At 38.5% G+C, this 16,010-nt stretch overlaps 1 protein-coding gene across 4 annotated transcripts in view; it reads right to left on the minus strand.

The window, feature by feature from the left end:
- Positions 1-16,010, minus strand: part of LOC121384740 (GTPase-activating Rap/Ran-GAP domain-like protein 3) — a 178,554-nt gene that overhangs the window by 24,908 nt on the left and 137,636 nt on the right. For all 4 annotated transcript variants that reach the window (XM_041515273.1, XM_041515274.1, XM_041515272.1 and 1 more), the window contains exons 12-16: positions 12,963-13,008; positions 11,833-11,939; positions 9,263-9,378; positions 2,596-2,700; positions 1,953-2,036 (exon numbers count right to left, since the gene is read on the minus strand). In XM_041515273.1, the coding sequence (XP_041371207.1) occupies positions 1,953-2,036; positions 2,596-2,700; positions 9,263-9,378; positions 11,833-11,939; positions 12,963-13,008 (458 nt within the window). The remainder of the gene's footprint in view (positions 1-1,952; positions 2,037-2,595; positions 2,701-9,262; positions 9,379-11,832; positions 11,940-12,962; positions 13,009-16,010) is intronic.

Here is a 16,010-nt window from a genome sequence, read left to right on the forward strand (position 1 = left end):
AAGTCAGGTTGAATAGTTATCAGATTTACATTAACATTAGCGAAGTTCGAAAGATCACCATTTTGAGAAAGTGGCCGTTGAAATGAAACATATAACGGCATTAGTTTTGACAAATCTCTATACAGTGACACTTCTGTAAACCGGATGTGTTTCATGGTCCCTTTTTAAATATCTGTACAGAAGACAACCTCTCTAAACCGGATACCTCTTAAAAACGGACTTTTTACTTGGTCCCGAGAGTGTCCGTTTTAGAGTAGTGTCACTATATATATATTATATATACTATATATATATAATTATATATATATATATATATATATATATATATATATACATGTATATATATATACACACACACAAACAGAGAGAGAGAGAGAGAGAGAGAGAGAGAGAGAGAGAGAGAGAGAGAGAGAGAGAGAGAGAGAGAGAGAGAGAGAGAGAGTGGGTTATTACCAGTGTTTTTCGGTATCGTCAATATCATATATTAGGAATAAAAAAATGTATTATGCGAGCCATAATACATTATTTTTATTCCTAATATATGATATTGACGATACCGAAATACACGAGGGTTATAATCTCTTTATCATATAATCTCAAGCTCAGTACGTGTTTTTGTAAACTGTGCACGCCATTACTAGATATTCAAATGAAAAAAAAAAAAGTTTGTTTTATTTAACGACGCCACTAGAGCACATTGATTTTTTTTCTTATCATCGGCTATTGGACGTCAAACATATGGTCATTCTGACACTGGTTTTAGAGGAAACCCGCTGTCGCCACATAGGCTACTCTTTTTACGACAGGCAGCAAGGGATCTTTTATTTGCGCTTCCCACAGGCAGGATAGCACAAACCATGGCCTTTGTTGAACCAGTTATGGATCACTGGTCGGTGCAAGTGGTTTACACCTACCCACTGAGCCTTGCGGAGCACTCACTCAGGGTTTGGAGTCGGTATCTGGATTAAAAATCCCATGCCTCGACTGGGATCCGAACCCAGTACCTACCAGCCTGTAGACCGATGGCCTGCCACGACGCCACCGAGGCCGGCATATATTCAAATGACGTAAGAATATGTGGCGCGGTGTGTTTTTGAATGGAAATGACGTCTAACTCAAATGACGTCATTTTGGATGCCCTTACATCAAAACAAACTAGGGCTTAACGTTTATTTTATTTTCTGAACGCTGGACAGCTTTTAGTGTCAACTTGCCATTGAAATGTTTTTATTCGATGACTGAATGCATAATCAGTTATGGAGTGTCACACAAGTACGTTTGCTTAAATGCCAATAAACCCAGTGCCGTGACCTCGATTAATTTACATCTAATTTGCAAAGTTATCAAATTCTTAAAGTATGTGATCTTAAAAATATCACATACTTTGATTGCACTGAAAATGTAAGATATTATATGATATAGGCTCGCATAATACAATATGTATTCCTAATATATGATACTGACGATACCGAAAAAATCTCTGGTAATAATCTCTCTATATATATTCTTGTAATGAAAAACTGTTTGGAATCTATATGTAGCTCAGTCAGTAGTGTGCATAACTGAGGTGCTTGGGTCGAAGGAACGAATCCCCTTGATGGACCCATTCTTTGATCGATTTTTTACTATCCCAACCAGTTCTCCAAAACTGGTATATAAACAAAAAAATGGTATGGGCTCTCCTGTCTTTGGCAAAATGCATATAAAGGTTCCTTTGCTGGTAATGAAAGCATGTAGCAACTTTCCTCTGACTACGTGTCAGTATGACCATTTAATAAATCAATGTGCTCTAGTGGTGTCGTTAAACAAAACAAAACAGCCACAAATTAAACATACTGCTGTGGATGTAGGTCAACGAACATTAATCCCTTTCCATTATATTAGTTATACCTCTCCACCCCCCTCCCCACCACAACGCACACCCACACCTAGCATTAATCAGTCGTACATACCTCTCTCCTTAGCAGTCCAGAAAGTCCTGTGTTGATTAAACTGGTAGGTGCATCTCCTTTCTCTATTGTCTTCACTTTCAGTGCCTGTATGGGATATAAAAACACGTTAAAGAGAATGTCTTGAGTTTTACAGCCACTGTAAGATGCTTCCGTCTTTCAGGGCCTTTTTGACGACTAAATATACTCATACTCAATTCATTTTCTTGTTAGAATACCAGTGTTTGAATATCCAGTGTGGCTGTAGAAGAAAGATCCATGATTTTTAAAATTATCACTTGTCAAAATTATATGGAGATTGAATCATATCGGTAGTTTTAACGATTTCCTGAAACAACAATGACATTGGAACGCACTACATTTTATTCCAATATGATGTCAGAGACGGCAACAGGAAATATTTTGCGGGGGTGATGGTGGGGGACTAACAGGAAGAGGTCACACTAACAAACTTGCCAAAAGGGTATGCCAATGAAAAAAATGAAAAAAAGAAATGAATAGTTTTAGGGCAGGAGAGTCCCCTGCCCCCCCCCCCCCTAAATCCGTCTCTACGTAACAAAGGACACACACAGAAGTGTAGGATTCCCCCCACCCTCCCTGCCTCCATCGCTTCAATTCGCCCCTGGCATTTCAGTAGTTTGTTTACCTGTCCAACCAGTACAAATTCTGCCCTTCTTGCTTCCTCTTTCCGCCTAGAACCAAGTGTATCCTGAATGACGTCACTAAACGCTCGTCTGTACAGCATGTTCGTCTGCAAATGAATGTATTTGAAATTACCGGGAAATCATACTGAAGTGACGTGGCATTGCAAAAAAAAAAAATAAAAAAAGGGCATAGTAAGGCAAAAAAAAAAAAAAAAAAAAAAAAAAAACGAAAACCCCACAACAAAACAAACAAACCCCCCCAAAAATCAAACAACCTCCAAAAAAATTAAACAAACAACAACAAAAACAACAACAACAACATAAAAAGAAAAAAAAAAAGAAAAAAAAGAAAAGAAAAAAAAGGCTAACCAATGAAACAAGAAATTATAGACAATGGCTTAGTGACTTGAATGACAATACGTCAGTCAATCAAGCAATAAATCAATCAAGCAATAAATCAAGCAAGCAATAAATAAATGGGAAGTATTATTCTGCCTTCATTGTAGTAACTGCATTTTTTTTCTTGTGCAGATATTTCTGGAAGAGCTCAAAACGTCCAAGATGTTGCATGCAATGCCTCAAGGTTTGCAAATTTGTTACATCTTTTTTTTGCTGGTTATAATGACAGTTTTTATTTTCGTTTTTGAAGATAATGATGTGGCATCACAAGATATTAACACCATCCACCGAAGCCGAAAGTACGCAGTTTAACGAACTCCAGCGTAAAGAACGAACATGCGGATCCTTGCACCGGAAACGCACAATGTATTCCAAAAGTCCAAGGTGAATCACGGCTTATTCTCGTAAGAAATTACCGGAAGTAAAAAGATGGGAAGCACTATTAGTTTCTTGCAAAGAACATTTCCAACGCTAATTTTAATTATTAACGAGCACCAAGTAAACAACTATATACATAAAAAAAATGTAAATTCGACATGACAAGACACAGCATGGGGGGATTTTAGTTACGTATTGATCGAAAATTATTACTTTTAAGTTTTCGCCACGTATAATTTAGAGAGGTCTTTTTTCAAACAATTATGCGAAAACACTATCTGAAATCGAAGATGTATTTGTTTTTCTTCCAAACATAACTATGTAAAAACACTATATGAAATCGAAGATGCATTTTTGTTTGTTACTTTATTTCTGAAAGTGATAGAAAAATCAACGAAACCCATTATGTTGCATTTCAGTCATTGAAATTACGATCGATGCAAAAACATTAAAGAGACATAGCCTAGTTTTTAAACACTACGACGTATTTTTCACTATTGGAAACGTTTTTAATAATTTAAGTTAGAAGTACTTTCATTTTATTATTTAGAATATTCATTTTCGTACATTTGAAGTGGTTCTGGTAATACCCTAAAATGCATTTTCCATAATTTCAAAAACGCACGTTCGTCTGAGAAGTAATAGATATCGAGACAAGCTCTAGTTATTTTTAGACGGTATCTCCCCATTTAAACAACACAGACTAGCTTCTCTGTTAAAATCTTATCCAAATGTGTTGCAGGTTTGTAGTTTAACTAATAAACTTGGTGTTAATTTGTACGACCTCAAACTAGGCTCTGCTCCTTTAAACTTATTAATTTGCTGATTACTTTAACGACGAGTTTTAACGACTCAGTGGGTAGGTGTAAGACCACTACACCCTCTTCTCTCTCACTAACCACTAACTCACCGTCCTGGACAGACAGCCCATATAGCTGAGATGACCTTAATTGGATATAAGCACGAAAATAGGTTGAAATGAAATAAGAATGAAATTTCATTTCATTTCTACTTATTTTCGTGCTTACAAGGGAATATTTTGTTAAGTTACGTTCACGCACGCTGGCATTGGCACACACGTCAGCTATCTGGGCTATCTGTCCAGGACAGTGGGTTAGTTATTAGTGGTTAAGTGGTTAGCGATAGAGAAGAGGGAAAGAAAGAAAGAAATGTTTATTTAACGACGCACTCAACACATGTTATTTACGGTTATATGGCGTCGGACATATGGTTAAAGAGAGAAGAGGGTGTAGTGGTCTTACACCTACCCAGTGAGTCGTTAAAACTCGCTTTGGGTGGGAGCCGGTACCGGGTTACGAACCCAGCATCTACCAGCCTTGTGTCCGATGGCTAAACCATGACACCACCGAGGCCGGTTTCATTCTTATGGGCTGATCATGATGGCCGCACCCCTCTGTATAAGCAGATGGCGGCTTTTCCTGGTCAATATCAATCACAATCGTCTTGTGGCAGGTTCTGCACTTCAAACGTGTCTCCTACGGGTCTGTGTAATAATAATAGTACGATACCGACGATAAAAACCGACTGCTAGTTTTAAGTGTTCGCGAGTTTGCGTTAAGTACAGCACCTGTACTCTACGGCTTTGGCATTGCAATCAAAAGAAGCCTGGGAAAAGTCGCTAGAATTACTGATGGCGAAATTTGCTGATGGTCAAGACCTCTCAGGTAATTAAGGGGTCAAATGTTCAATCCAGTCGACAGTGCAAACAAACAACACTAGCTCCGAGATACAGACAAACGTGAATGTCGATAACCGGCCTCGGTGGTGCGGGTCGTGGTTAAGCCGTCGTGACAAAAGGCTGGTAGGTACAGGGTTCGCGGCCAGGTATCGTCCTCCCACCCAGAACGAGTTTTAACGACTCAACGGGTAGGTGTAAGACCATTACACCCTCTTCTTTCTCATTAACCAAATCAGCCAGCCCAAAACCTTACAGTGGCCTACAGGCTGGTAGGTACAAGGTTCGCATCCCGAGCGAGTTCTTAAAGGCTCAGTGGGTAGGTGTAAGACCACTACACCCTCCTCTCTCACTAACCACTAACCAACTGACAAGTAACTCACTGTCCTAGACAGATAGCTGAGGTGTGTGTGTACCCAGGACAGTGTGCTTGAACCTTAATTGGAAATAAGCATGAAAATACGTATGCATGAAATTAATGTCGATAATGTTTATCTGATCTTATTCAATAAATATTTTCCATGTTTTCACAACAATGGAGGCCAAGATATTTTTAAAAAATCATCAACTCTGGTCCATCCTTGAAAAAGAAAGAAATGTTTTATTTAACGACGCACTCAACACATTTTATTTACGGTTATATGGCGTCAGACATATGATTAAGGATCACTGTGACGGTACATGCTCTTAATTTCTTTTCGCCTGTGGCGATATTAATTGTTTTAGAAGGCTGTGTGCAGTTCCAAATGCACTTAGCCAGATGGGCAATTTGTTACGTAATACCTTCGCGCGACCGTGCATTCCAATATGAACTTAGTCCAACTGTGGAGGCCATGTGGCCAGTAGTTACGTAATACCTCTGCGAGTGCGGTTTTTACAACCGTGATTTTGGCGAATGGCGACAGCCAGTCTGACGATCAGAGAAAGATATGCCGGCGTGGTGGCTGTGGAAAATCCACATGATAAGATTCAGTACCGCCTTGTGCCCCCAGGCGATATTCGCTGTCTCTGAGAGTTTTGAATAAATAGCTAGGATTTTAGAGATATCAGGGAGAAACATAAGAAGGCTCTAGGGGATCGCTGTCCGTCCGGACTGGTAATATATGTTTTCTGCTCTGTGTATAACCTTGATGTGATTGATGTGACTTTAAATATTTTAATACTGTATTATACCAATATTATTTAGACGGTGCTGCCGGTCATCTGACGCAGTAATCTGTATGCTCACTGTCCTAAATAATTATGAAAAGCTTAACCAGTGATCCTAGAGGACCTAGGTAAACTGTAGGTTATTGTCTTTATTGTGATAGGTACCAGTATTAATTCTGTGTTACACTTTACTGAATGAGTAGTTAAGGGTTAATTAAAAATTAACCAGTTAGGAATAGAGTTGTAATTCCTTTATTAATTAAGTTCCCCTGGAAGCGTTTCTCAATTATTACACGTTATTGAACGAGTAGTAAGGGTTAATTAAAAATTAACCAGTTAGGAATAGAGTTGTAATTCCTTTATTAATTAAGTTCTCCTGGAAGCGTTTCTCAATCATCATACGTGTGGGTGTTGTGTCACGGTGAAGTGATTAGCATATTGTGTAAACTAGACACCTAGAGATTAACTAATTAAGTGATCAGTTCTGGGTTGTTATTATTTGTTGTTGTTAATTAACTACTGCGGCAGTACATTTGTCAGCGTAGGTTAATACAGATTCCAAAGTGTATTGTGTTTTTGTTGTGTTTTCTAGTGAACAAAACGTGCTATAATAATATATACTTTATATAAGATCTTATCTCTGATCGTACCTAGACGATCCACTCGGGTAAATTCTGCTCGATACAGAGAGATCTAATAGATATACAGTTAGGAGAGATATTTGGATAATCGTGTTTCATCCAGTTACGGGTATTGTAGGATCCCCGTGACAATCACACAGATATTGAGAGAGGAAACCCGCTGTCGCCACTTCATGGGCTACTCTTTTCGATTAGCAGCAAGGGATCTTTTATATGCACCATCCCACAAACAGGGTAGTACATACCACGGCCTGTGATATACCAGTCGTGGTGCACTGGCTGGGACGAGAAATATGTCCATCTTTGACGTCGACCACTAATGAATCTGATCGTATCATTAAAAGTTTTGCAGTCTGATGTCTCGTTTCGTTTTTTGAACCCAAAATAACAGATCTGTCGTACATTTTATAACTGCATGTCTCAGTTTGACGCAAAGGTATATCCGAAATGTTGTCTCCGTCGAATGCGTTTGATAATTAGATCCTTTGAAATCAATATTAGCGCTGTAAACTGTCTAATGTTGAAATTGTAAAACTATGGGGAACAGTTCAATTATAGTACATTCGTTTTGTTCTCCTTGTCCTTGTCCGTTAGAACAGCTGGACACGCGACGTAATCAGGGTATCATGAAGACCTTGATGGGTTTTACAAGGTAGTAAATATAGTTAAAAATAATCCTGGTACATAACAAAGTGATACATCCCACTGGATCGCCAAGTGGGAAGGTCAACCAAATGAGATGAGTGATATAAATTAAGATCGATTATGTGTAATAAATATGATATTCAACTCGCTACCATTTCGTATCATGTTTATGTCCCTCATAAACTCATTTTCATTTTCACTCGGTCGTGACAACTGAACATTATTTCACTCGGGACATGAACATGATACGAAATGGAAGCTCGTTTAATATCCTATAAGAGTACAACACTACAACACACACACACACACACACATAAACACACACACACGCACACACACGCGCACACACACACACGCACACATACGCACGCACATACAGACACGCACACGCACACACGCACACACACACGCACACACACACACACACACACCTTAGGCATACGGGCTCCCATTTGAAGATACATGGGTTTCCATGAATGATGGAAATACATGTACATAGCGAAACGTTTTCAGGGCAGCTCATTTTGTTTGAACCGTTTCATAAGTTTTGTCCCCAAATGCAAAGATTTGCTCCAGCATTGGTGGGAGGGAGGAGTCGAGCCCTCTGATCATCGTCGCGTATGCTGTTGTGCACATTACATGCAATTCCTACCGTTATTAAAATGTATACAACGGCAGGCCATAATAACACTGATAGGCGTATGAACTACCATTTTGTTGGGGGAAGGCTGGGGTGTTCCCGCATTAAACAAAAATGCCCGAATCAGGATAACAACATTTATTCATATTAGCATTACTACCAAACGGCTATATACGGTTGCAAACGAATCACTACGCATTTTTACATTTTGAGAATAGAATGTAAAAAGGTCTCAGGTTAGCACATTTTCACCGAATATCTCTATCATTTTTGTCCGAATTTGAGGTTTCTCCCCAGCAGTTGCCCCCCCCCCCCCCCCGCTCTCCTGCTTCTTACAATCAAAGTTTGTTTGTTTAACGACACCACTAGAGCACATCGATGACACGTAGTCAGAGGAAACCCGGTACATTTGTTCTAAAGCAGCAAGGTTAATTAATCAATATGCTCTAGTCGTTAAACAAAACAAACTTTATTTTCTATCATTATGAAACTGAAGAGAGGAAATGGGTGGGTCCATCATCCAAACAGAGCCACGGTCGGTTTTGTGATAGTGAAATGGCGGCCAAGTTAGACACTCCAATACATATACTCTTCAAATAAAAGTAGGGGAACTCTAATAAAAATGTATAATTGCCAAAATTGTAAGATATTAGCTGTTGGAAATGGTTATATGATAATAGTGAATTAATTGGGCAAACATTACAACCGGTATTTCAGTATTACAGTAGGTTTTATGACCTCCAAAGATCTTGAAGGACGATTGGGGTCAGAAGTGAAATTTGAAAGTTGACATTTTTTTTTAAATCAGTAAATCGCAAATTCAAACAATAAAAATGACTAAAAACAAAACAATAACAACTGTATGATCAACAGAATGAAAACGATTGACAGAAATAATGTTCCACAGTGATTAATGGACCTTCCTGGAAATTGTCAAAATCGAGAATGACACCCCACGCACGTGTACGGGACAACTGCCTGATGCATGTGCAAACTATGGAATGTGTTTCAGTGTGTTGATAAACAAACCTGAACGCTATTTACTAGGATGTCTGTGATCTAATAGTTGATATTAATATTTCAGGTTCCCCTACTTTTGTTAAAGAGTATATAACCATTACCTTGTTTGTATCCGACATGTAATCTTGGTATATATTCTTAATCAGCATCTCCAAAGTTCTTTCCCGCTTCTGTCCAAACATCGGGTTGTTGACAGCGGCCTTTTCTCCATTTATAGCTGAAAACGTGAAGAAACACGATATGAGTAGAACCAACAAACAAAAGATGAAACGAAAATATGAAACGAACTCGACGACAGAATGAAGACGATACGTGATATAATGATACACGTGGCCACAACTAGATACAACTGTTTGTATCCTCGACTGACGTATTCACAACTCTTAAAGTGACAGACCCTAGTTTCAACCCGTGACAATTAACACTAAATGCATTTAATCTGCAAACCTGTAACACATTTGGATAAAGTTACAATTGAGTGAAACGCGAGTCTGTGACTGAAATGGTGAAATACCCTCTAAAACTAGACTCCATAACTGTTACTTCTCAGACGCACGTGCATTTTTAAAAATATGATAAATACATTTTGTAATATTAAAAACACCAAGAAGACCAAAACCACTTCGAATGTACGGAAAATGAGAATCTAAACCATAAAATCTAAGTAAATTTTGATTTCAGTTATCAAAAACGGCTATAATAGTAAAACAAATATGCCTTAGTGTTTAAAAACTAGGATATGTCCCTTTAATCGGTGGATATCCGTTATTTTGAATTAAAGCGACATACCCTAGTTTTTAACCACTACGACGCATTTTTTTTACTAGTAGGGCCGTTTTTGATAATTGATATCAAGATCTTACTTGCATTTTATTGTTCATCCCCGTACATCCTAATTGTTTCTGGTCATCCCGGAGTTTTTTAATACTAAGAAATGAATTTGTTTTTTTTTATAATTCGGGGCCCAATTTCACAAAACATCGTAAGCCTAGTTTTGCACGTAAATGTAAATCTACGACTAAACCTCAATTCTTATTACTATTATAGTACAACAAACATAGTTAGAAATACATATATTTAAAAAAAAAATTGGTTCTTAAAAATGCTTAATTTTTCGTAATGATGTAATTTTCTTCGTGAAATAGATGCCGGACACTTGTAAATGTATGCCCTGTATAACTGTTAGTCGCAGACGTAAAGTTACGATGTTTTGTGAAATTTGCCCCTGAAAACGTACGTACCTATGATAAGTAACGATTAAGAAAACGAACTTAGTCTATTTTTATAGTAGATTTTCCCCAACTGAATATCAAACACTAGTCTCACTCTATTGTAACTTTATCCAGGGCCCAATTTCTCAAAACATTGTAAGCCTAGTTGTGTACGTAAACGTAAATCTACGACTAAATCACAATTGTTATTACTATTATAGTTCAACACATAGTTAGAAGAACACGTTTAATTTTCTTTTGTCTTTAAAGTACTTCAGCTTCCGTATATATATATATATATATATATATATATATATATATATATATATATATATATATATATATATATATATATATATATCTATATATCTATATATATATATATATTTTATTTAACGACGCACTCAACACATTTTATTTACGGTTATATGGCGTCAGACATATGGTTAAGGACTACACAGATATTGAGAGAGGAAACCCGCTGTCACCACTTCATGGGCTACTCTTTCCGATTAGCAGCAAGGGATCTTTTATATGCACCATCCAATAGACAGGATAGTACATACCATGGCCTTTGATATACCAGTCGTGGTGCACTGGCTGGAACGAGAAATAGCCCAGTGGGCCCACCGACGGGGATCGATCCCACACCGACCGCGCATCGAGCGAACGCTGTACCACTGGGCTATGTCCAGCCCCGCACTTCCGTATTGATGTAATTTTCTGCATGAAATAGACGCCAAACACGTGCAAACGCACGACCGGTATAATAATGCAGCCTCGACGCAGACGGATGCGTCTCGTGTGCGCCTAACTGCGATGCGTTCCTGCGATCCACTGACGATTTCTTTTATTAATTAATTTATTTATACTTTACTCTAGGAAAAATAAAGATTAAATGTAATTTATTAATACATTTTAAAACATAATAAACTTTATTTATAACATTATGTACAATATACTATTACGATATAAATCTTTCTTATTTCACAATTGTTTGTTTTAATTATTATTATTAGGCATAGTACAATGAATGCAATAATTTATATTTTTTAATTTCATCTACTTGGAAATGTCATTAATTACATTGTTAAACTGTTAGTTTGAAAGGCCATTTTGAAAGGCATGTTATTGAATAGACAGATGATTGGTCAATATAAAAATGTGAACGCAACGCAGACGCAAGTAGGCGCACACGTGCGTTTTTAGACGGATGCGGCAGGAGACGGATGCGTTTGTGCGTCTAAAATCAAACATGTTTGATATTTGAAAATTCGCCGGGCATAACTGCTAGTCGTAGACGTAAACTTACGATGCTTAGTGAAATGGACACCAGTATGTGTTACAGGTTTGTAGGGTAACCAAACTTAGTAGTGGCCTTTTTCTCAGGTTCAAACTAGAATCAGCGACTTTAACCTAATTAAAAAACGCACTGCTCTGTTAACCACGATATCGCTTACCTTTAACCAACAGAAAGTCTCTGAACGCGTCGTGGTCAGTAAATAATGGAGGCGAGGGCAATGGCGGTCCAAACAATGGTACTGATTCTTCTGAAAAAACCTGTAACCTGAAATATAAGGGATTGTGTTACAACAACAATTTTGAGTTATTTGTTATACAGTGCATACAATTCAACCAGTAGAAAAGGAGCGGATCCTGGATTTTAATGAAGGTGGATATTAGCGGTAGATGCACTTTAAAATGAGTGGGGAAAAAGTAAAAACTATTTCGTCAATCAGCGGAAGGGTGGAGGAGGGGGAAGGGGTCCAAACCCCATCAACCCACGCTTTATTAGTATGCTACGTAATGACTTTTATGACTTTAACAGAAACGTCTAATACAGTTTTTAAATCCAAAACAAATAAGATGTTGTGATGAGAAAATAACACATTGTAGGCCCGAGCACTATTTCAGAAATATCCTCACGAAAAAGAAAAGAAAAAGTGAAGGATGTGATACAACCAAATAATTTAATTCTAATGGATGGGATTGGGATTTCTGTAAATTATTTTAAAATTACAATTTGAAAGCACTGATTAAAACAAATGACTCCAATGCCTGGGTGATCAACAAGGGGATACATGTAGTTTCCGGAACACGAATAAAAAAAATGGATCTTACAGGAATAACCTGATCCAAAATAATCCTAGTCAATCATGTTTAGCAATAGAGCCAAACACAAGAAATTAAATCGATTCGTGCCGATCTTGTTTATCGGACTATAGGCTGGTAGGTACAATGTTCGCAGTCCGGTACCGTCTCCCATCCAGAGCGAGTTTTAACGAATCAATGGGTAGGTAGGTGTAAGGCCACTACACCCTCTTCTCTCTCACTAACAATTAACAACTAACCCACTGTCCTGGACAGACAGCCCAGATAGCTGAGGGGTGTGCCCAAAACAGTGAGCTTGAACCTTAATTGGATATGAATGAATGAATGAATGTTTAACGACACCCCAGCACAAAAATACACATCGGCTATTGGGTGTCACAAATGGTAAGTATATGAAAATATTATTAACTGGATATAAGCACGAAAAATAAGTTGAAATAAAATGTGTATCACAGATACGTTAAAATCATAATCTTACCTGTACCAATCGTTTTCTTTGCTGTACGTGACAACAAGAAAGATATCTGTGTATTGGATAAGGAAAATACATTGTAGGAAACTCAGACCAATAACAGTAATAATATTAAACAAAGTGTTTACCATGCACCCAAGACAATATTCGCAACTGACCAGGTAATTTGCCGCTTGATTTGAGAAATGGGCAAGCGCTTATAAAACAGCAAGGTCTAGACTCAAGGTTTAAAGGTTTATATAAGGAACATGTAGTTACGTCTGAAGACTTTGTGACTTTGATTAAATCTTAGTAAGTTATCCCCATCACTCTGTCTCAGACTCTAACCTCGGGTGCGGGACGTAGCCCAGTGGTACAGCGCTCGCTTGATGCGCGGTCGGTCTGGGATCGATCCCCTTCGGTGGGCCCATTGGGCTATTTCTTGTTCCAGCCAGTGCACCACGACTGGTATTACAAAGCCGTAGTATATGCTATTCTGTCTGTAGGATGGTGCATATATAAATATCCCTTGCTACTAATCGAAAATAGTAACCCATGAAGTGGCGACAGCGGCTTTCCTCTCTCAATATCTGTGGGGTCCTTAACCACAAGATAGGAACTGAATCACAAACATTGGAATGCACTGCATTTAAATTCCCCCCCCCCCCCCAACCCCAAACAAACAAAACAAAACAAAGGCGACAAGAAGAAGCTTAAGAAGAAAAAACAAAGAACACCAACAACAATAACAATATTATGTTATTGTATATTTAATGAATCTTAAACTGGAGACGATAGGAAGACAATAGTAATATTTGTCTGACCCAAAAGGACTTCCAAAAACAATTAAAAGATAGCCATTGATTTAGAAAGGGGCGACACGTAGCTCAGTGGTACAGCGCTTGCTCGATGCGCGTTCTGTGTGGAATCTATCCCCGTCGGCGGGCTATTTCTCGTTCCAACCAGTGCCCAACGACTGGTATATCAAAGGCCGTGGTATGTACTACCCTGTCTGTGGGATTGTGCATATAAAAGCTCCCTTGCTGCTAATCGAAAAGAGTAGCCCATGAAGTGGCGACAGCGGGTTTCCTCTATCAATATCTGTGTGGTCCTTAACCCGTAAATAAAATGTGTTGAGTGCGTCGTTAAATAAAACATTTCTTTCTTTTTTTCTTTTTTGATTTAGAGAACAGCTCATTTTATGAATCGCGGGAAAACAATTTAGTCCAAAGCTACACAAGATACACATGCAGCTTATTTTCATGCCCAGACTAGCGTCCTTGGTCCATAAATGGCTGTAGGCTAGGGAAAATTAAGTATGGAAAGGAACTGATATCATTAAAGAAAAAAAAAATCGACACTGCATTATACTAATAGCGAATTAGTGTTCGCTATTCTCCAAAACAGTGGCCTTAACAGGACGCGTTCATGAACCCCAGAGACAATTAAGACGCCAGAGTTCAATTCCAGTAATCAGCATCAGGAGACGTTTTGTCAAAGCCAAGCGGGTTTCCTCGAGATATGAGAGAATACTACTTAGAAGATATCTGAGATTTTTCTCTCGTCTCATTAGTAGCATCGTCAACACTGTGATAGTGCAGCATCAGGTTAATTGTCGTTTCTAAGGCAAGCCGTCCTTTAGAGCCCGATTAATGAGACACGGGAGAATGCAGTGACGAAAACAACCTATAAGCTTCTGCCGAATGCAATTAGTTAAGTACCTTTCAAGGTGAAATGATATGGAGATGATCATGCTGAGCGTGTTTCTGCATAGACGTGACATGCAAATATATTTTGCAGTCAAAACTCAATGTCATTATCGGGTTCCGGAATCATATTGCTTATTATCCACGGCCAGTTTGCTTTCTTATTATATATATTAATTAATTAAAAATCCAAGAACAAAAAAATGCATTAGCATAGATTATGATGCTTTCTTTCTATACTAATCACAGTTTTTTTTTTAAGGATCACATATTATTGTTTTGAAAATTTAAAGTGTTAATTTTTTTTTATTCAGGTACTGCATAAACTGTATTGGTCATTGTTCCAGTGTGTTGGCGAACGACTGAACGATGTCAGCATTGATTAACACAGTAGTGTAGTGAGTGGTGGTCTGGGAAAGAATCAGCTAGGTTGGCAAAATCAATCTCCATGTCATGATCAGAAATAATGATGACAGGTGTCTGCGACAGAAATTAAAAAAATACTGAATCCCTACGTTCCACCATACGCACGTGTTTTAGATTCCAGCTTCATCCTCATCGAGGGGGAGGGACGTAGCCCAGAGGTAAAGCGCTCGTCTGATGCGCGGTCGGTCTAGGATCGATCCCCATCGGTGGGCCCATTGGGCTATTTTTCGTTCCAGTCAGTGCAACACGACTGGTATATCAAAGGCCGTGGTATGTGCTATCCTGTCTGTGGGATGGTGCATATAAAAGATCACTTGCTATTAATGGAAAAATGTAACTGGTTTCCTCTCTAAAACTATATGTCAAAATTATCAAATGTTTGACATCCAATATTCGATGATTAATAAAGCAATGTGATCACGTGGTGTCGTTAAACAAAAGAAACAAACAAACTCACCCTCATCGACGTCGATGTACGTCCACATAATGCTAAGGTCTTTAATAACTAGTCTACTGTCAGCAGGAAGAAAGGAAGGAAATGTTTTATTTAATGACGCACTCAACACATTTTATTTACGGTTATTTGGTGTCGGACATATGGTTAAGGACCACACCGATATTGAGGGGGGAAACCCACTGTCACCACTTCATGGGCTACTCTTTTCGATTAGCAGCAAGGGATCTTTTATATGCACCATCCCATAGACAGGATAGCACATACCACGGCCTTTGATATACCAGTCATGGTGCTCTGGCTGGAACGAGAAATAGCCCAATGGGCCCACCAACAGGGATCGATCCTAGACCGACCGCGCAGCAAGCGAGCGTTGTACCACTGAGCTACGTTCGTCCCGCCCCTAAAACTGTGAAAACTAGATGTCCTGAAATACAATTTCTGGCATTCTGCAAGTAAAAGACATCTCTGCCTCAAGATTTACTACCA

This window comes from Gigantopelta aegis, chromosome 10, assembly GCF_016097555.1.
Source record: "Gigantopelta aegis isolate Gae_Host chromosome 10, Gae_host_genome, whole genome shotgun sequence".
Classification (NCBI taxonomy): domain Eukaryota; kingdom Metazoa; phylum Mollusca; class Gastropoda; order Neomphalida; family Peltospiridae; genus Gigantopelta; species Gigantopelta aegis.